This window comes from Lactuca sativa, chromosome 3 (genome assembly GCF_002870075.4).
Source record: "Lactuca sativa cultivar Salinas chromosome 3, Lsat_Salinas_v11, whole genome shotgun sequence".
In the NCBI taxonomy this organism is placed as follows: Eukaryota; Viridiplantae; Streptophyta; class Magnoliopsida; order Asterales; family Asteraceae; genus Lactuca; species Lactuca sativa.
Genome location: NC_056625.2, coordinates 129,913,075 through 129,935,689, shown reverse-complemented (window position 1 = coordinate 129,935,689; position 22,615 = coordinate 129,913,075). Strand labels below are relative to the sequence as shown.

At 35.7% G+C, this 22,615-nt stretch overlaps 1 protein-coding gene across 1 annotated transcript; it reads right to left on the bottom strand.

The window, feature by feature from the left end:
* Positions 1–21,134: 21,134 nt before the first annotated feature.
* Positions 21,135–21,611, bottom strand: LOC111912952 (uncharacterized). Its single transcript, XM_023908674.1, has one exon. It carries the CDS (start codon positions 21,609–21,611, stop codon positions 21,135–21,137), a length of 477 nt encoding a protein of 158 aa, XP_023764442.1.
* Between the last annotated feature and the right edge of the window lie 1,004 nt (positions 21,612–22,615).

Genomic DNA, 22,615 nt, shown 5'->3' with positions numbered 1-22,615 from the left:
TCTAGGAGGGACAAGATTGGTACACTACAGAGGGCTTGCTTTAAGGTCTGGAAAGCAGTTGATTGTTTCACCTTCCATTCGAATGACACACCTTTTTGAGTCAAGGTGGTGAGTGGATTTCCAATATTGGAAAAGTTCTGAATGAATCTCCTATAGTAGCCAACGAGACATAGAAACTATCGAATTTCTTTTGGGGTTCGTGGGGTCGCCCAACTTTCGATAGCCTTGATCTTGGAAGGATCAACATGAATTCCATCCTTACTGACTACATGACCGAGGAACTCCACCATTTGAATCACGAATTAGCATTTGGAGAACATCGCATATAATTTCTCTACCCTCAAAGTTTGAAAGACTTATCTCAAGCGTTGGCCGTGTTCTTCCTTACTGTGAGAATAGACTAGTATATCGTCAATGAAGACCATGAAGAACTTGTCCAAATGAGGTCGAAACACTCGATTCATAAGGTCCATGAATACTTCAGGTGCATTCATTAGACCAAAGGGCATCACTGCGAATTCGTAATGACCATAGCGAGTTCTGAAAGCACTTTTTGGAATGTCTGTCTCCTGGACTCATAGTTGGTGGTATCCTGATCTCAGGTCAATCTTGGGTTTCTCCAGAATAGGTACCATAGAGCCCTGACGAACTCCGTGGTCTACTAGTGTCTATGCCAAACGCTTGGCACTGTCAAAAGTGAGAGGATTGGCAGCTATTACATTTCCTTGTATCTAAGGAGAGAATCCCCATATATATCTGTCAACTTTGTTGCTCTCGATGGGAACCATCCCTAGACACAAAATAGTCTGATCACTGAACATGGCAGTATATGCAGTTATATCGGAGACTATCATCGTCAGACTCCAAAGTTCGTCTTCTAGCTTTTGAATTTCGCCGCATGGACAATATTCTGCTAGCATCAGGGTTTTTAAAGCATCCTAATTCATAGCATTAGCAACTGGAAGAGATAAGGATTTGACATAACCATTCCACCAGGAAAGGGCTCTGTCTAGGAAGCTACAAGCTGCAAAGTTAACCTTACTTGATTCTGGAGAAGCACAAATTTCAAACACTGGTTTTATTTTCTCAAACTAGCACGTCAAAGTAATGACACCTCCGGTGCCATCAAAAGTTCTGGGTTTTGCATTGGTAAAATCTTTATATGAACACTCACGAGGGTGTCCTATATTTTCCCTATAATTAAAGTCAAGAGCACCATCGCTAGCTCCATTGGTATCACTAGCATTGATTTGTGGCATGCAAGCGGCCATAGCGGCAGCTACTGCTGCTTGAAAGACAACAACATCGAATTGTGGAGCTGGTGGTGGTGGTGGATTATTGTCGTTCTTCCTGTTAGACTTCCTGGGAGGCATCTTTAACTTCAAGATATAAAAATGGAAAGGTAGTAAGACATAAATAGTGATAATAAAATCAAATGTCTTTGAACTAAATACATTACTTCTACTAGTATTCAGAAACAGTTTACATAGTAGTCCAATACAAGGAATAACTTGTAAAATGACAATGTGAAATTAGATACTGTTTTTTCAATGGAAAATAAGATGCTTGTCATATATTGGTATATTTGATACATGGAATTCGGAAAATTTGACCTTGTAGTAGGTCTACAATATACGAACTTAACTAAAGACTTGACAACATACTGACCAACCGAAAATAAATTTTCGAGGACGTACAATGTACATGAAAACATTACTAGTGTATATGCACGGATTTTTGACTACATTCCAAAATAGTAAGTAGAGTACGCTCTACTTGCCAGGGGTACGGTTCGGATTCCTACTAGATTCAAGAAAGAATCGAGCCAAGTGGCGTTCTGTGGCATACATACGCCTTTCTAGTGTCGCTTGATGTTCTCAACGTTTTCTAGCTTCAGTTTGGCTTGCCGCTAGTTCCCTTCACAAGGTTTTGATAATATCCCTTGTTGTCTTATGGTTTCTAATCAGGTGGTTACGACAGACTATGTTAACTCTTGTGGTAGCACTAACTTGTACAACTCCATCGATAGCAGATCTTCCTTGTTTATCGTTACGCGCAACCTGACGAACTAACACGGGATGGGCTTTGTCTGCCGAGCCTCCTTCGTCAAGATTGTAAAAGCTTTGATCTCTATTATAGGAATGTCATGAGCCTGCTCATAATGTTGGATTAATGTCTAAGTCCATAACTATAATTGGTAAGACTTGACCCGACCCGGCATGGTCCATTTGGGTTGCATGGCATCATGCATTTGGATAGACTATAATGAGAGAAATAAGACACTTATGGTTATTAATATATTATAAGTTCTAGTATATTAATAATAAGAAAAATAAGATTATTTAATTAGTATTGATCAAGAATTAATCTAGGATTAATTAAGTGATCAAAAGAAGACTAATTAAATATATGGGTCGATTGTCTAAATCATCCATACTTGTATAGTGGGCTAATGCTCCATGGATAATCAAGTTGGGCTAAAACCCATAGGATGTTCCATGGATGCTCCATGGTGTATTTGAACCCATGGATCCAAGGAAATGGAAAGTCATGACAATTAGGGTTTACCCTAATTGTAACACTATATAAAGATCTTATTCTTGACAAAATCAGCCACTAGAGTGTGTAAAAATAAGGGCTAGCCGATTTCATGAGTTGTGGATTTCTCTCAAGTTATTCCAAGTGTATTTGGTGTTGTGTGAACCATTTGAGGTGTCACACTTGGGGCACTTGGCACTCAAGCTTCATGAATACTTTCTACATGAAAGAGGTATGTATTCTATCTTGTTATATTCATTATTTTATATGCTAGATTAGGATAATACCTTGGATGTTCATATTTGTATGAATAATAGAGAAAACATAGATCCAAGGTATTGAGGGTTGCATGTACACTTAGGAGTGTTAGAATGCTCAAAACCCAACAGTGGTATCAGAGTCTAGGCTTGTTTTCTTGTTATACTTGCAAAAGAAGCTGGAAAATTGAGTTTTGATGCTATCTGCCCAGCAGACTCGCCGAGTCCAAGGAAAAAAGCATCCAACTCGACGAGTTGGTTCGTGCACTCGACGAGTTGGACCCCCAGACATCATAAATTCGACTTTTTTGGCTGGAATTGGACTAGGAACATTACCCTAAGATGTTTTTGAACTTATAAACTTGTTTTTGATGTGGTAATGTTCATGCTAATCCAATTTCAAAGATAATTGTCAATAGATTCATGTTTTGTATTAGTTTAAGATTTAGACTAATTACATGAAAAAGTTTGATTTGAATTATCTTGTTCTTATGAGTTGCTTAGATTAATAGAAAAGTTGAGTGAAATTGTTGTTTTCAATCCAAATTAATCTAAAAGTTGATTCTAAAATGTGTTTTTGTAACTTGTCCTCAAGTTATATGAAAAGTCACATTTAAGTTTCATAAAACTCATAAAAGTTGGCAATGGTTACAAAAGATGAAGAGTCTTGTCCTTATGTTATGGAGGTTCAAGAATCACTTCATTAATAAATAAATAAATAAAGTGTAACCTTAATTAATTCCATAAGTTATAAAATAAAGAAAAGTAATTCTTTTATTAGTTTAAAGTCTTCCATAACTTGTCCTCAAGTTATGGAACTTGAAGAGTTTTTGGATGAAAACTACTTTAAACACATAAGTTATGGAATTAATTAGTTTTGAATAGTTTCAAAACTTGCCCTCAAGTTTTGGAATTTGTAAAGTTTTCTCTTATGAATACTTTAATTCCAAGTTATCCCTTAGAATTTTAAAGAGTTAAAATTCAACCCTTATACTTTATAATATTATAAGTTAATAATATATATATATATATATATATATATATATATATATACATATATATATATATATATATAAGAGTAAAGCCAGTCTTACCGCTAGTACGCCTCATTCACGAAGCCGGTCTATAAGGTGGGTATAAGGTTGTTGCCTATAAAAAGGCAACTTAATGGGTGACCACTCTCACCCACCGCTTGCTTGACTGGTGGAGGGTCGTTAGCCGAACGGGTTTTACAGGAATAGAATTCTCCCTTCATTAAAAGTATTAATGATAAATACTAAGTAACTAAACTCTTAATAATACCCAATCTTAGTTACTTTGGAAAATGTGAATAAGGTGCTAATCCATGAAATTACACTTTGCACTTTGTTTAAGTCGGTTAGTGGAGCGTGTCTGGTTAACCGACACACTAACTCGTATTTAACAAGGTAGGCAAAGGGTAACTTAATGTTTATCATAGTATCGATGGAGCGTGTGTGGTTAACCGACACATCGATTGAGGGGTAAACACTTAATGGTACCAAGTAATTTGCATGGTTACTTCACACCTTGTTTTGTGATCCTCGGCATCCCAGTCACAAAAACTGAAGGGAACACTCGAGATTGAAACATGCCATTGAACAGTTCAATGAATCTCAAAGATCTAGGAGTTTCAAATCCAATTAAAACCTAATAATACATTTCGTTTATCTTGGTGGAAATTGGTGAATCGTCATTCACCTACCTTCAAATATTTTATAGCTTGGATTACGGCATACCTCTTCTAAGTTATAAAATAGTTTGTTGGGTCCTAGCCTTAATATTTCATATTGGGTGTCATATTAAGGACTTAAGATCAACTATCTTGAATATCTCCCAAGAGATGTCTGGTTTAGACATTTATGATCTTCCCAAATCTCTTGAAATAAGCTTTCCTAATGAAGATGATGTCCCATGGATATCATACTTCTTTCACCTCTTCAAATTATTCTCCCGAACCCACAAGTTCAAGGTCACTCAAGCCCTATTGGCAAGGCAAGGTCTAGGTGTGATCACATCTTGAAGATGTAGTCACATATTGACAAGCCGGGAGAGTTGGGTGTCAAAGTCTTGAGAAAGTTAGTGGTTCAATCACTTTCTAAGTCACATAGTGAGTTCCTTTGAGACACCTATGAAACAGACTATGACAAGACCCTTAACGATCTTATCTATTTGTTAAGATCAACTTCCTTAAAACTTGATGGACACTGACAATAGTGACACAGGAAATCTAGAAAAGCATTCTCTTCCCAATGGAAAGGGATCGGCCATAGTCAACTCGGTTGACCAAATGGTAAAGAGAAAAGCTAAGTCTGTGAGAGTCCCGTGTACCATTATCAAAGGGTCCATATGTTTATATTGCCAAAGAAAGGGGCATTGGTTGCGAAGCTGCCAAATTTACCTAAGGATGTTAATGTCAATAAGTTTGACACTACTTCAGGTAAAGTCCACTATCTAACTCTGCTAAGTTTCTATTCTGAGATTCTTGATACATGATGTGACTGGGTCACATGGTGATGTTTTAAGAATCAAAGAAAAAGTGAAGAAACTTAAAGAAAGAATATGCTGAATCTGATCGCGTAGATGGATTTCTATCGCGTAGCTTGAAGATCGGATTCTTGAACTACTTCTTAGGAGTTATGAGATATTGCTTAGGAATAGATAACAACAAGTTTTCATATGGATTGTAAGGATAAGTTTTTCCGCAAAGTTTTAAAATAAAAGAAAAATTTTGATTTTATTTATTTTAAAATATCCATACAATGGCATTTGAGGAAAAATTGTTTCTTATATGATTCCATTAATAGCAAGAGTGGAAATATGAAATTGATTCTTTCATTTGTGGTAATGTCTTAATTTACCAAATAAGGAAAGATTCTCATCACCCAAGTTTCAATTGGACCGGAACTTGGAATCATGCAAGTTGTATAGCATGATGAATGAGAACTTTCATGTATTGGAAAATTAAGACTAATTACTTGTTCACATGGATGTGTGAGTCAAGTGAAGGACTAAGGGATCGAGTACACATTCTTGTGCACTAGTTAAGTCTACCACAAAAGATTGATAAAACTATTCGTCATAGTTTACAAAAGCTCAGTAAATATGATTATACTTACAAGCTTAACTGTAACTCTGAGACATTGGAAAAAGGTTCCAATGTATGACAGAGCGAATAAGAAGAATCAAATCAAGCAGAAGGATAAAAGTTTCTCAAATCTGAAAAAGATGGGAGAGTACTTTAGTATCAGTTTTGTGGTCAACTTAATGATTAAGAATCCATAGCACAATTAGTTCTCTAAGGAAATCTTAGTGCATTATTATGACTAAGAAGAGGAACTTGAATTGTTGAAGTGGTTAAATCAAGAAGATGAGTCATACTTCGTTCCAATACAAGTCTTAGAGTCATACTCCAAGATTGCAACTTGAGTGACATGTCTTAAAGAAGGTTTAAAACACTTGTCAAATTTAAGAGTAAAAGTTTTCTACTCTTGTACATTTGAAATTGGTAAGTTGTGATGTTTTGGATAAAACAAAGACCAACTTAGGCCAATTGTGTGAAGTGTTTGTCTTGGTTAGAATCCACACTATCTGTTGGATGTTTGACAAGGGAGTCTTATAGGTCAAGAGGACAGTGGGAGTCTTAAAGGTCTTGAAAGTCTCAAGAACTAATCAAGAATAAAACCTGAAGTTCTTCACTAGCACACGACTTGAGGTTTATAACCTATCGTGTTGACATATTCTGTGCCCATTCCAGTTAAAGTTGGCTTGCATATGAGTTCTTAGAGTTCTCAATGTGTTGCACAACAACTTGGAAGCAATGGCAGGCCCTTGAGCTGCCAGGTGGCAAGAAGTTAAGATTGAGTTCAATCCATATGAGTTTGGATTTGTCATTATCCCTGTCTTGTGACTATGGTTTTGACAATTCACATGGATAAGAACACATACACCATTAAATCTAAGTGTCATAAGGTTTCTCTCCGATTCATGAAAATGATGGTGAGGAAACACTTTCACTAAGTAGATTTTAGTTAGATAGCAATTGTGATATTTGCATTCTCAAAGTCGTTAGTGGAGCGTGGTTGGTTTACCGGCACACTAACCTGGACTTGTGAGAAGTGGCAAAAAGGTCTAACCATTATGATTACTACATCCCTCTTCATAATTTTTTAGATACACAAGTGTGCTATCTAAGGGAAGGCGTATGATTTTGATAAAGTTTAATCAAAACAATCTAGCATCAAAAATCTGAACTTTGGTAAGAAAGTCAATGAAGTATTGATTTCTAGATGTCCGGTTGATTTCTGAGTACATGTCAAAGCTAGTGGGAGCATAAGTGTTATGCTAATAATCATCATGTTAGTGGGAGCATGATAATTATGATAAGGTTGCAAGTTAGCAATGTTAATTATAGAAAACAAAAGGTTTAAATTGGGGAAAGTTGTTTTGCTATAATTAATGGAGAGGAAATTATACTTCATCTCAACTCTATAAGCTTAGATCGTGAGGTTTTAATCATTTAGTCAAGGATATATATGAATTTCATGTTGGAATGGCTCAACATAAGGAAATTCAGTATACGAGTCCATTATTTGCGTTCTAAAATTCGATTATGATTACGACATCCCTTTTCATAATCTGAATTATGAGAACTTGGCAAATTGAAATGGAAATGTTATAGCAAAAGACTGGTTTAGTCTTTATGTGAGACATCATGAATCGTTTCCCATATGCTTCGGATATAGGATCGATTACATGTGGTATATTCATCCGTTCTAAAATTTTCCAAATGCCTGGGGCATTAAGGAGTGAAAAGGTTTAGAACTGGATATGACTAAAAGCATTAAACAATTGTCGAGGACAATCTATGGTTTACCAAAGATTGGTTACTCAAGGACAGTTGGAAGTATAGTGATAATTCTGGAAGGACCATATTGACATAATCTGTAAGGAGGCAACTCTTGTTCAGAAGTGATAGTCAAAAATGGAATCTGGAAATGTTTCAAAGTTAGAATTTTCAATCTGTTTAAGATTAGGAAACTTAATGCAAGAAGGATGTTTCCAAGGAGCTGATCTCCTTTGGAATACTCTGTAATGATTGTTGTCAAGTCTTTCAGACTTTGTGCATAATCATTACAAGAGGATCAATGCATATAAGTTTAGAATCTAACAGATTTCAGCAAATGGCATGAATTTGGAATTCTTGCATTTGCAGTAAGGATTTGGGACTGTGAAAAGAGGATCATTGGAGTTATGTTCAATTGATCTATTTCACAAAGTAAAGACCATAGACAAACATAGTATGCATACTTGGTGTATGACATGACTAGTGTTTAGAAAACATAGTGTACATGCTTCGAGCATTGGACAACCATTGTTTTAAATTCAAGAATAAAGTTGATAGCTGAAACAGTATACAATGAATAATGTGTAATCATATGGTGATAAATAAAAGGTGTTTTATTTATGTTCATAGGTTTTGATACCATATTGGATTCAATTATTATTGTGTTTCACTTTGCATGTTTTGACTTCCCGAATAAACTAGGTTATTCTTCCGGAATGACTAAGTTATTCAAACCATCCACAGTCGGTCATATGTTGGAAGTAGATATGAATTAAGACTGACATGGGTTGGCTTGTAGAGGTCTAAGGTGTTGGACAAAGGGCTACAACACTCATGAGTGCTCATAAGTTCTGAGTATTGGATTCAACCCGCGCTCATTGGAATCACTTCATGGATTTTATCACGAGTGATTATGAGACGATAATATCTTATATTCTTCAAACCTAGAGATATGAGTTGTTACTATGAGTTGATAGTACATTGATTGCACGAAAACGCATTTGGTAACTCGGTGCTATAAAACGTGTCTTTATGTATGATTCAACAAGTAGTAGAACAAGCCATATGAGTCGAAGTTTATCCATTCCTTTTACCTTCGGGTTAAAAGCGATATCTGTGGGCCCCTCGATGATTTGATGATGACAAATGGAAGTGCTCGGCCGGGCCAGGACTGATTTGATTTGTTCAATTAGTTAGTTGTCATAAATCGGAAATCGGGAAACAACAAATGGACAGAGAGAATGATTATAATCCATGTCTCAGTCCATATGATATCTAGAATGGAGGAATATATGATCCCTTATCTAATGGACAAGTCATTGACAAAGGTCAGAGTTCATCGACAAGGTCAGAGTTCGACAGAAGCTTTTGAGAGCTACGATTGCCAGTCGGTTCCTGAAGTCATACGCAATATTAGTTTTAGACTTATCCAAGTGGGTGACTATTGGATTAATGTCTAAGTCCATAACTATAATTGGTAAGACTTGACCCAACCCGGCATGGTCCATTTAGGTTACATGGCATCATGCATTTGGATAGACTATAATGAGAGAAATAAGACACTTATGGTTATTAATATATTATAAGTTCTAGTATATTAATAATAAGAATAATAAGATTATTTAATTAGTATTGATCAAGAATTAATCTATGATTAATTAAGTGATCAAAAGAAGACTAATTAAATATATGGGTCGATTGTGTAAATCATCCATACTTGTATAGTGGGCTAATGCTCCATGGATAATCAAGTTGGGCTAAAACCCATAGGATGGTCCATGGATGCTCCATGGTGTATTTGAACCCATGGATCTAAGGAAATGGAAAGTCATGACAATTAGGGTTTACCCTAATTGTAACACTATATAAAGATCTTATTCTTGACAAAATCGGCCACTAGAGTGTGTAAAAATAAGGGCTAGCCGATTTCATGAGTTGTGGATTTCTCTCAAGTTATTCCAAGTGTATTTGGTGTTGTGTGAACCATTTGAGGTGTCACACTTGGGGCACTAGGCACTCAAGCTTCATGAAGACTTTCTACATGAAAGAGGTATGTATTCTATCTTGTTATATTCATTATTTTATATGCTAGATTAGGATAATACCTTGGATGTTCATATTTGTATGTATAATAGAGAAAACATAGATCCAAGGTATTTAGGGTTGCATGTACACTTAGGAGTGTTAGAATGCTCAAAACCCAACACATAACTCCACCTATCTAAGTTCACTGCCCACTGAGGTATCGGACCAAGAAATTTTTTTCGAGGATTGGGATTTTGGGCAGCTTGAGGTTGGTTATAGGCTCCTGATTCTGAGACAGAATCTTCAGGAAAATCCTCTTCTATTGGGTGTGCAGGATCATCCTCTGGTTCAGCAATATGCCATCCCCCATTCCCTTAATTGAGAAAGTACGGATCTCTCGATAGATGAAAACCAGCCATGTTATCTATGAGAGAATAGGAAGATAAGAGGCATCTTATAGAGTTATTCTGGTACTTAGGTAAGCTTTAGACTTTTTGCAACCCTACTATTACTCCCAAACACATGTTGGTCATATCTCAAATAAATATAGTAGATCAAGCTATATTGACCCCAAATATAATTACATAATTGTCCAGGTTTAACTATAGTGTCCAACATCCAAATACTTTTGTATTGTTCTACTGTGACATCATTTCTTGTATATATGTATGTTAGTATACTTCTTATAAAATACTTAAATTTTAAAAGTATACTTGTAGTCAGAGCGCTTCAGCCCCATAGCATTTGTAGTTTGTATATATCTTTTATGGTTTAATATACTGAGTTCACTATAAACAAGGCTTTGATACCAATCTGTCACACCTCCAAACCGGAACAACGGAAACATTTGGAGGTAGAGGACTTCATGTATAGTATCACAACAATGCATAATAGTAATCAAAGTACAACAACAACCATTGTATTTACAAAGTTATATGTTTTAGAACTGTGATCAAAACAAAATGTATATGAACTCAAAAGTATAAGTTTAAAAGACATGAGTTTATAGATCTCCGTCTTCTCAAAAAGCTGTGCTTGTACCTGTATCACTGTTTCCCTGAGAATACAAGTGGATTTTGAAAAAGTGCCAAAAATTAAGTTGGTGAGTTCATAAGTATGTTTGCAACTGAAATCTGTGTTCTTGTGTATTGATAAAGTGAACATGTTTCACCCAGAAAATCCTATATTTTCTACTATGTAATACTGTACGCAAAATGTACAATGATTTCTGTAACAACTTGTAAAATGTAGTTTAGTTCTCATAAAATTATGAAAAGTTTGTTTTCTCTGAATTGAAACAGTATTCATGTTTATACTTGTAAGATATTGTATTATAGTTTTAAAATTAAATAAAACTATGTGAAGTGTTACTTATTCATACACTTATCATTTGTTCGATACTAAATAGTGAGTTAACATAACCATGCCTGATGACCTAGGATTGCCTAAAACACGACGTTCTTCAGGCGTCAAAAATTGGTACGACGGTTGTCACCACAGGTCAACCGACCTAGTTGTGGCAAGTAGCACTTGTGCGGGATTGTCAGTCCCGTATAGATCTATACAAAAATGTCACGCTCTCCCTCAAGGAGACTCTGGTTATAATTTTCTGGACTTTATTTTTATACTTAAATAAGTACTCGAAGCGTGTCTCACAAGTGTTGTATTGATGATTACATGTAGAATAATGAAAAGTTACTATGTAATAAGTACACCGAAAGTAAGTTTCATAAACTATATAAAATATAGTTGTAGATGTTTGTTTCTTAGTAAAGTACCCTGTTTGTTTTCTGATAATGTCTCTGCTTGTTATCCATCATGTACTCTATTTTTTTCTGTTATGTACTATGTTAGTTCTCCTTTTATGTACTTTGAAACTTGAAACCAATGAATGAGTCCTCTAAACTATACCTATTATAGTTTAGTTGTTTGTTTTACTGTAAGAATCTGTAATACTGTTATTCCATGAAATTCTCTGTTTTTACCTATGTAGTAATAAACAATTTGAAAACCATTTTATATTTATATAAATATAATATTTATATAATTGTGATTAATTAGATCTTTGATTATATAACTTTACACCAAGCCCACAACCAAACAAGGAATAGGAAATGGGGTCAAATTATATATTCTAGATCTTCTGAATCCAAATTATATAATTTACACAGATATAAATATGTAATTTTTAACAGTTATAACAATTTAAAATTACTAAAAAAATTAAAAACTTTTAAGATATTAACACAATTTTATTCTGTTTCACTTGTAATCCCCCTAAAACAGTTGAAAATCATAAGAATGTAGAGGTATGAACTCACCTTTTGTGAGTGATTTGATTGGAGACTTGATTTAGGATGTTATTTCCACAAGTTAGATTCCGAGTCCTATAAGTATTTCATGTAATATATATATATATATATATATATATATATATATATATATATATATATATATATATATATGCATATTTTTAGTTAATATGATCACAAATATGATAGGAAATGGACTAATTTGTAAGCTTAACTTACAAATAAGAGTGATAGAAGCAAAGATGGAAGTTGTTTAGAGTTCACTTTCTGAAGGGGTGTTCACGACCCAAAAACACTTGATGTCTTGAGTGCACAACCATAAAGTGAGGATGTTCTTGGGTTTTCAGCTGATGCTCTTGATGAATTTGATGAATGCTTGAAGATATAAGTATTTTTGGCCTAAGTATATGAAGATTGGAGATGTTTTCTTGAAGAATTGAAGAACATAAGTTTGTGTTTAGCAAGATCCAAAGCTGAAAGGAGGATCTTTGGATGATAGATGAGAGAAAACTTGAGTTTTTCATTGATGAACTTTGAGAGAGAAGAGGGTGTTTGCGGCCAAAGTGTGAAAAATGAGAGAAAAATGATTGTCTCATATATATATATATATATATATATATATATATATATATATATATATATATATATATATATATATATATATATATATATATATAGTCTGAAGGTTCACTGCCAAGGGGTTCACGGTCCGAAGTTGGGAAATGATTCACGGCTCGAAGGTAGTAAACGGTTACGGCCCAAAGTTGTTCACGGTCCGAGGAGTTCATGGCTCGCACGATGTTCACGGCCCATGCGAGGTTCACGGTCCGAAGTGAAGAAAGAAGGAAAAAGGATGTGAAGTTTTCTCAATTTTTCAAGTGCTTTCCTTCTAAATTCTACCACAAATATTCTAAGGTTTTTAACAAGTAAAAAGTGTTATTCTAACATTAATAGAAATCCAAACAATAAAGGGGATCTGTTTTGAGATTATACTTGCTGTTCTCAGACCTTCTGAATGTAGATTCAATTGGTGAATTACAGTTTGCGTTTTCTTCTCTATACTCCTGAGTTTTTCTTAAGCTGATTCGCTTTAAAGACTAATTTTTGTTTTAGGATAGTTTAAATTTGCGCATTTACTTTTGTTTCTATCCTATGCACTAATTTAGGGGGAGAAATAAAAACAAAACAAAAATTAAAAAAAACAATTTTTGTTTAAAAAAAATCCAAAAACATTATAAAATCAAAAAAAATATGGTGATTAATGGAATGTGCTTGTAGGAGATGTTTTGGGAAATGAAATTAGCAAGTGATAACGGGCAATCTGAATCGGCATAACGTACTAAGTTGAATCGTCTACGCTCTGTGTTCGATGCGCTGGTAAGCACGAAAGATTTTAAGTGGACTTAACTAGGGAGAGTTGAGCCTAATGAATTTAAGGACTTGACAAACTTTGACCTAGTTAGATCCGTTTAACCTGATTTCACGACGCTCGGATAGGTTGATCAGGGAGATATACATGGGAATCTACCAGTCACATAAAATAACCCGTATCTAGAACTGTGGATTCACTTTTCCTCGATGTGTGGATTCTGTCCTTAATTCCGGTTGGATGGGGCGACTGGTAAATTCCGATAAGTTAGGTCTGTAGAATATCATTTTCTTTCTTTCCGTTTGTTAGTTATATATATGAAATTCCTCTTATCTGTTAGCCATATGATGTCTCCTTTGCGTGACTTCTAATCCGACCTGGTACACAACATATGCAACCTTCTACTTCTCAACCCCTCTGAAACAATAAGTAATAGAATTCTGAATCTATCCTCTCTCTGAATGGTTGTCTGATCACCCGGTGTAAGGAGTACTCTGGAAGATCTTGATGGCTGGGGCATATCAAGAAGCGGGAAACACGTTCTAGTACACTTAAAATTGAACACATACAGATTGTCTGTAGATCTCGCTGCTCGATTTAGGTGGACAACAATATCCCTGGTTGTCGTCAGCTGAATGGTCCTTAAGATATAGTATCGAGGAACTTAGGATCAGGTATAATATCTAGGAACTTAAGTTCACCTTGTCTTGTATCAAATAGTATGTCCTAAATAAGTCATAATTTTTCGTGTTTAAGTGGACAACAATACCGGCGATCGACCAGACAAAGACGTGAAGATAGAAGGTACCGACGAGTGGAATAAGGTTGTCCAACAACTTTGATCCCAAATCACTCTTAAAGTTAGCTATTATTTTTGTTTTTGTTAAGTTTATTCATAGTGTTCGTCTAATTTAAATATTAGGGATAATTAAAAATTAAAAAAAAAAACAAACAAAAATAAAATTAAAAATCCAAAAATAGTGTTATTTCTGTTTTATTTCATTTTCAGAAAATATGAAAAATCCAAAAATATTGTGTGCTAAATTTCTCTTTTAGTTTTTGTTTTGTCTTGAAAAGTGATTTCAGGTGAAGATAAAACTCATGAAGTTTGTGTTGAAGATTTCAAAGCCAAGGCTTCGTCCGTGAGCATCGAAGAATTCTCATTCGAAGGAGCAAGAAATGAAGATCATTCTTTCAACATTCAATCATTCAACCCCAGAAGCAAGGTGAAGCAGAAATTGAAGATTATGTGACAGATTGCATTGAAGCCTCCTCAATCAGTCTGCTGCTATCGTTGTACCTACTGAAGTAATCCAGAAGATTTGTTCTCTCTGATGTTCTCTCTGAAGATTCTCAAGCTGAAAGCGCTATTTTTCAAGAATCAGTACGTCAAGCCTCCTCACCCAACATGCGTTCAATGTCTAATCTGAAGAAATTCCCAACTGCTCAAGATGAAGTCATTTATTGAAGATTCATCAAGTTCATCTTGAAGCTGTGAAGTCATCGAAGATTAAAGCTGAAGCCAAAGCTCCCATTGAAGTTTAACAAGAAGAGCCAGCTACTTTTTAAGGGGAGCTTGTTGGGTCATTTAAGAAAAGAAAGCTATAAACCAAGGGGGAGATTGTTGGGTCAAAATATGGTTTATACTTTGCTTTTCTGGGCAATTATATTTTTCTGTAATATCTCTGGAGTTTACGGCCGTAAACACCTTACGACCGTAAACCCATTTACGGCCCATGTTATTCGGCCCATGTTCTATAAGTATATATATAGGTGTTAGGGTTGAGGAGTAGAGATTGATGAACAGAAGAGAGTACACGGTCTAGAGAGAAGAGTGTGTGTTAGTGTGTGTGAATCTCTTGTATTCGGATCATAATTCATATCAATACATACAAGATTCATATTATTCTTCTTCTCCTTCTCTTCTATTTGATCTGACATCATCCGTTTGATTGGGATTCCGCACCATCAAACGGATCTGATTGATACACAGGCAAATTTGGGACTTTCACATATGAGTCAAAGTTTATCCGTTCCTTTTATCCTAATATGACTAAAAGCGATCTCTTGGGCCCCTCGATGATTTTCTTTTGAATTATGTGTCGGGCCCAGTTAGGACTCAATTGATGTGTTCAATTAAGTTCTATGCCAAATAAATCAGAAATCGGGAAACAAACTGTTGGACAATAAGTATGACTATCTTCCATATATTTGTCCACACTATATCTTGAAGAAAGAAGATTATACGATCCCTTATATAAAGAACGGGTCAAAATTTGACAGTGGCTTTTGAGAGCTACGATTGCTAATCGGATTTTTAAGTTGCATTGGCAGTTATAGTGTCACACCCCCAAACCGAAACGGCGGAAACATTCGAGGGTGGAGGACTTCATGTATAGTATCATAACAATGCATAATAGTAATCTAAGTACAACAACAACCATTGTATTTAGAATGTTATAAATTTTACAACTGTGATCAAAACATAATGTATATGAACTCAAAAGTATAATTTTAAAAGACATGAGTTTATAGATCTCCGTCTTCTCAAAAAACTATGGTTGTACCTGTATCACTGTTTCCCTGAGAATACAAGTAAATTTTGAAAAAGTGTCAACAATTAAGTTGGTGAGTTCAAAAGTATGTTTTCAACTGAAATATGTTTTTGTGTGTATTAAAAAAGTGAACATGTTTTACCCAGAAAATCCTATTTTTTTGCTATGATATACTGTAAGCAAAATGTATAATGATTTATGTAACAACAACTTGTAAAATGTATTTTAGTTCTCATAAAATCATGAAAAGTTTGTTTTCTATGAATTGAAATAGTATTCCATGTTTATACTTGTAAGATACCGTATTATAGTTTTATAATTAGATAAAACTATGTGAAGTGTTACATATTCATACACAAATCATTTTTTCGATACCAAATTGTGAGTTATCATAACCATGCTTAATGACCTAAGATCACCTGAAGCACAATGTTCTTCAGGCGTTGAAATATGGTACGACAGTTGTTACCATAGGTCTGTCGACCTAGTTGTTGCAAGCAGCTCTGGTGCGAGATTGTTAGTCTCGTATAGATCTATACACAAATGTCACGCTCTCCCTCAAGGAGACTCTGTTTATAATTTTCAGGACTTTTGTTTTATACTTAAATAAGTACTTGAAGCGTGTCTCACCAGTGCTATATTGATGATTACATGTAGAATAATGAAAAGTTACTTTGTAATAACTACACTGAAAGTAATTTTCATAAACTATATAAAATATAGTTTTATATGTTTGTATCTTAGTAAAGTATTTTGTTTGTTTTCTGATAATGTTCTCTGCTTATTTTTCATCATGTACTATGTTTGTTTTCTATTATGTACTATGTTAGTTATCTTGTTATGTACTTTGAAATTTGAAACCAATGAATGAGTCGTTCAAACTATACCTATTATAGTTTATCTGTTTGTTTTACTGTAAGAATCTATAATAATGTTATTCCATGAAATTCTCTATTTGTACCTATGTAGTAACAAACAGTTTGAAAACCATTTTATATTGATATAAATGTAATATTTATATAATTGTGATTAATTAGATCTTCGATTATATGACTTTACCCCAAGCCCACAACCAAACAATGCACACGAAATGGTGTCAAATTATATATTCTAATTCTTCTGAATCGAAATTATATAATTTACATAGAGATAAATATGTAATTTTTAACAATTATAACAATTTAAAAGTACTAAAAACATATAAAAAAATTTAGGATATTAACACAATTTTATTGTGTTTTACTTGTATATATATATATATATATATATATATATATATATATATATATATATATATATATATATATATATATATGCATATTTTTAGTGAATATGATCACAAATATGAAAGGAAATGGACTAATTTGTAAGTTTAACTTATAAATAAGAGTGACAGAAGCAAAGATTGAAGCTGATTAGAGTTCACGGCCATAAAGTGAGGATATTCTTGGATTTTCAGTTGATGCTCTTGATGAATTTGATAAATGCCTGAAGATTCAAGTGTTTTTGGCCCAAGTATATGAAGATTGGAGATGTTTTCTTGAAGAATTAAAGAACGTAAGGTGTGTTTAGCAAGATCCAAAGGTGAAAGGGGATCTTTGGATGATAGATGAGAGCAAACTTGAGTTTTTGATTGATGAACTTTGAGAGAGAAGAGGGTGTTTGCGGCCAAAGTGTGAAGAATGAGAGAAAAATGAGTATCTCACATATATATAGTCTTAAGGTTGACTGTCGAGGGGTTCACAGTCCGAAGTTAGGAAATGGTTCACGGGCCAAAGGCATTAAACGGTTCATGGCCCAAAATTGTTCACGGTCCGAGGAGTTCATGGCTCGCACGATGTTCACAGCCCATGCGAGGTTCGACCTCCGATGGGAAGAAAGAAGGAAAAGGTATGTGAAGTTTTCTCAGTTTTTCAAGTGCTTTCCTTCTAAATTATACCAGAAATATTCTAAGGTTTTTAACATGTAAAAAGTGTTATTCTAACCTTAATATAAGTAAAAACAATAAAGGGGACTTTAGTTGACCCAAGTTAGACTTTGGTTGACTAGGGTTGAATTTACAAGTAGAAAATAATGGGATGTTACACTATCCCCACGCTGGAGAGAATTTCGTCCTGAAATTTAGAATTATGTAGATACACTAAGATTAGGGAAAGAAATTTTCATATTCTTGTTTCATCTAGTCTTCTTGCTCGCAAGTGAATTTAGGTCCTCTTTTTGCATTCCAATGAACCTTCACTATCGGGATACGGCTTTGTTTAGTTCTCTTCAGTTCCCTGTCTAGGATTTCTATAGGTTTTTCTACGAAGTTTAAACTCTCATTTTATTTGATTTCATCGATTGGGATAACAAGAGTCTCGTCAGAAAAACACTTCTTGAGATTTGAGACATGAAATACAGGGTGAATGTTACTGAGTTAATGCGGTAGATTGAGTTTGTAAGCAACAGGACCAATTCTAGCAATGATCTAGAATGGTCCAATGTACCTTGGATTTAGCTTGCCACATTTCCTAAAATGTATCATTCCTTTTTAAGGTGAGACCCTCAATAGAATGCGGTCAACAACCTGGAATTCCAAGGGTTTTCGTCGTTTATCCGCATAACTCTTCTGTCTATCTCAAGAAACTTTCAACCGTTCCCAGATTTGGACTATCTTCTCTGTAGTTCACGAAAAATCTTAGGACTGGTTAGACCACTATCAGGTATTTGGTTCTTTGCTAGTTGTGTATCGCCCACTTCAGCCTAGCACGAAGGGGATCTGCACTTATGCCCATAGAGAGATTCAAAGGGTGTAACTTTAATATTAGTGTGACAGTTGTTGTTGTAGGAGAATCCAATAGTTGGTAAATGGGTATCCCAAGCTTTACCAAAATCTATCACATAGGCCCTTAACATGTCTTCCAACATTTGAATTGTTCTCTTGCTTTTCCCATCAGTCCGAGGATGGTATGCTGTACTAATATCAAGATTTGTTCCCAAGGATTTGCAATGATTGCCAAAACCATGAGGTAAATCTACTATATCAGTAAAAGATAATAGATATTGGCACACCAGGAAACCATACTATCTCTTTTAAGTACGACCTTGTTAACTTCTGCATTTTATCTATTTCTTTTGTTGGCAGGAAGTGAGCGGATTTGGTTAATCTATCGACAAGAACCCAAATGGTATCATGACCACCCGTTGTTCTGGGTAACTTGTTTAATAAATTCATTGTAATTCGCTCCCACTTCCACTCAGGTATTTCTGGCTGTTGAAGTAAACCTGAGGGCTTTTGATTTTCTACTTTGACTTTGGCACAAGTTAGACACTTGCCCATAAAAGTAGCTATTTCGGATTTCATGTTTGGCCACCAATAGAGTTTCTTTAGGTCCATATACATCTCGTCTGAACCCGAGTGAACAAAGTATCGAATTTTATGGGCTTCGTTCATGACCACGTCTCTGTGGCCACTAAACTTCGTTCTCTAGATTCGATTCATGAAATAACGTACTCCATCACCCTTAGTTTCCAAGTTCTTCTCCATTCCACTCAAGGATTCACATGTTATGTTCTCAGGTTTGAAGGCTTCCAACTGAGCCTCTTAATATGTGCAAATAAGTGGGAATGGATTGTCATAGTCAGAGACTTTACTTGGCGGCCCAAGTACTCTTTCCTACTCAGGCATCTACGACCACATTGGCCTTACCAGGGTGATAACGAATCTCACATTTGTAATCACTAATTGGCTCTACCCATCGTCGTTGTCTCACGTTGAGTTCTTTCTAATCAAAGATATGTTGAAGGCTTTTATGATCATTAAAGACTGTGCACTTTGTATCATATAGATAATGTCTCTAGATCTTCAAGGCAAAAACCACTGTGCCCAATTCAAGATTGTGTGTAGTACAATTGACTTTGTGGTTCCTAAGTTGTCTTGAGGCATAGGATATAAGCTTTCCATGTTTCATAAGAACACAACCTAGCCCTTGATTAGACACGTCGCAGTAGACTACAAAATCTTCAGTGCCTTCTAGGAGGGACAAGATTGGTACACTACAGAGGGCTTGCTTTAAGGTCTGGAAAGCAGTTTCTTGTTTCACCTTCCATTCGAATGACACACCTTCAGTCAAGGTGGTGAGTGGATTTCCAATATTGGAAAAGTTCTGAATGAATCTCCTATAGTAGCCAACGAGACATAGAAACTGTCGAATTTCTGTTGGGGTTCGTGGGGTCGCCCAACTTTCGATAGCCTTGATCTTGGAAGGATCAACATGAATTCCATCCTTACTTGCTACATGACCTAGGAACTCCACCTTTCAAATCACGAATTAGCATTTGGAGAACATCGAATATAATTTCTCTACCCTCAAAGTTTGCAAGACTTATCTCAAGCGTTGGTCATGTTCTTCCTTACTGTGAGAATAGACTAGTATATCGTCAATGAAGACCATGAGAACTTGTCCAAATGAGGTCGACACACTCGATTCATATGGTCCATGAATACTTCAGGTGCATTCGTTAGACCAAAGGGCATCACTGCGAATTCGTAATGACCGTAGCGAGTTCTAAAAGCACTTTTTGGAATGTCTATCTCCTGGACTCATAGTTGGTGGTATCCTGATCTCAGGTCAATCTTGGAGAAGAAACTAGCTCCTTGGAGTCGGTCAAACAGGTCCTTTATCTATGATAAAGGGTATCGATTTTTAACGGTAAGTTTGTTTAATTCCTGGTAATCTATGCACATGCGAAAATACCCGTCCTTCTTTTTCACGAACAAGACCGGTGCTCCCTAGGGTGAGAAGCTCGGTCTAATGAAACCTTTGTTGAGTAGTTTGTTCAACTGCCTGGAAAGTTCTTGCATTTCTTAGGGTGAAATACGATACGGGGCTTTAGCTACAGGGGTAGCTCCGGGAATCAAGTCGATTTGGAATTCGACTTGGTGTTCCGGAGGAACTCCTGAGACATCTTCAGTGAACACATCAGGTAAAATTCAAACTTCAGGGATGTCCTTGATGCTTTTCACTTCTTATGTCTTATCAACAACGTGGGCTAAGAAGGCACAATAATAATTACAAAGATACGACTGAGCCTTGAAGCAAGAAATTATTTGAACATTTGCACTATATTTTTCGCCATAAATAACGAGAGATTCATTACTTCGCACATTAAGATGGATGGCTTTCGCGTAACATAGGATATCAGCACGGTGAAGACTTAACCCATCAATGTCGATTATGACGTCAAAACTTTTAATTGAGCCGACATAAGGTCAATTTGGAATGAATGGTTATTTAGAGTAAGTGTGCATCCTATGTATATGTCATTGGTTTTCTCATTTTTCCCGTTGGCCATCTCAATGGTGAATGTATCTTTTAGTGCTTTGGGATTTTGTTTTAGAATGTGTTTGAACTTATGGCTTACGAAACTTTTTTCTGCACCGGTATCGAAGATAATGCATGCATAAGAATCGTTGAGAAGGAACGTACCAGTCACCACATTAGGATCCACTACTTCTTCTTCATAGCCAATCGCCAAGACTCGCCCAGTGCCACTCACATTCTTTAAATTAGGACAATTTCTCTTGAAATGTCCTATTTCCCCACATTCGTAACATTTCACTCCTGTGGTAGGGACTTGAGAAATAAGTTGCGCCAGCTTCTTACAGAAATGGGCAGTATGCCCCTTTCTATTACAATTCTTGTAGTGCATTTCTTTGCAAGCTCCTACATGATGGAAGTTGCATTTATTGCACTTTGGCAACGATCCAACATATCTACTTGAAGTTGTTGGAGTGATAGACACAGTGGTAGAAACATGGGTTGGAACAGCAACAGAAACAATAGCAACGTGTGTTGCCACTGTTTGTTGCTTTTTCGTGGGCTCTTGAGACGATTCCCTTTTCGCTTGTTCCAGAATTTCTTCTTCTTATCTCTCTCTACTTTGGGTTTCTCCAGAATAGGTACCATAGAGCCCTGACGAACTCCGTGGTCTACTTGTGTCTATGCCAAACACTTGGCACTGTCAAAAGTGAGAGGGTTGGCAGCTATTACATTTCCTTGTATCTGAGGAGAGAATCCCCAGATATATCTGTCAACTTTGTTGCTCTCGATGGGAACCATCCCTAGACACAAAATAGTCTGATCACTGAACATCGCAGTATATGCAGTTATATCGGAGACTTTCATCGTCAGACTCCAAAGTTCGTCTTCTAACTTTTGAATTTCGCCACAGGGACAATATTCTGCTAGCATCAGGGTTTTTAAAGCATCCCAATTCATAGCATTAGCAACTGGAAGAGATAAGGATTTGACATAACCATTCCACCAGGAAAGGGCTCTGTCTAGGAAGCTACAAGCTGCAAACTTAACCTTACTTGATTCTGGACAAGCACAAATTTCAATCACTGGTTTTATTTTCTTAAACTAGCATGTCAAAGTAATGAAACCTCCGGTGCCATCAAAAGTTTTGGGTTTTGCATTGGTAAAATCTTTATATGAACACTCATGAGGGTGTCCTATATTTTCCCTATGATTAAAGTCTAGAGCACCATCGCTAGCTCCATTGGTACCACTAGCATTGATTTGTGCCATGGCAGCAGCCATAGCGGCAGCTACTGCTGCTTGAAAGACAACAACATCGGATTGTGGAGCTGGTGGTGGTGGTGGATTATTGTCGTTCTTCCTATTTGACTTCCTGGGAGGCATCTTTAACTT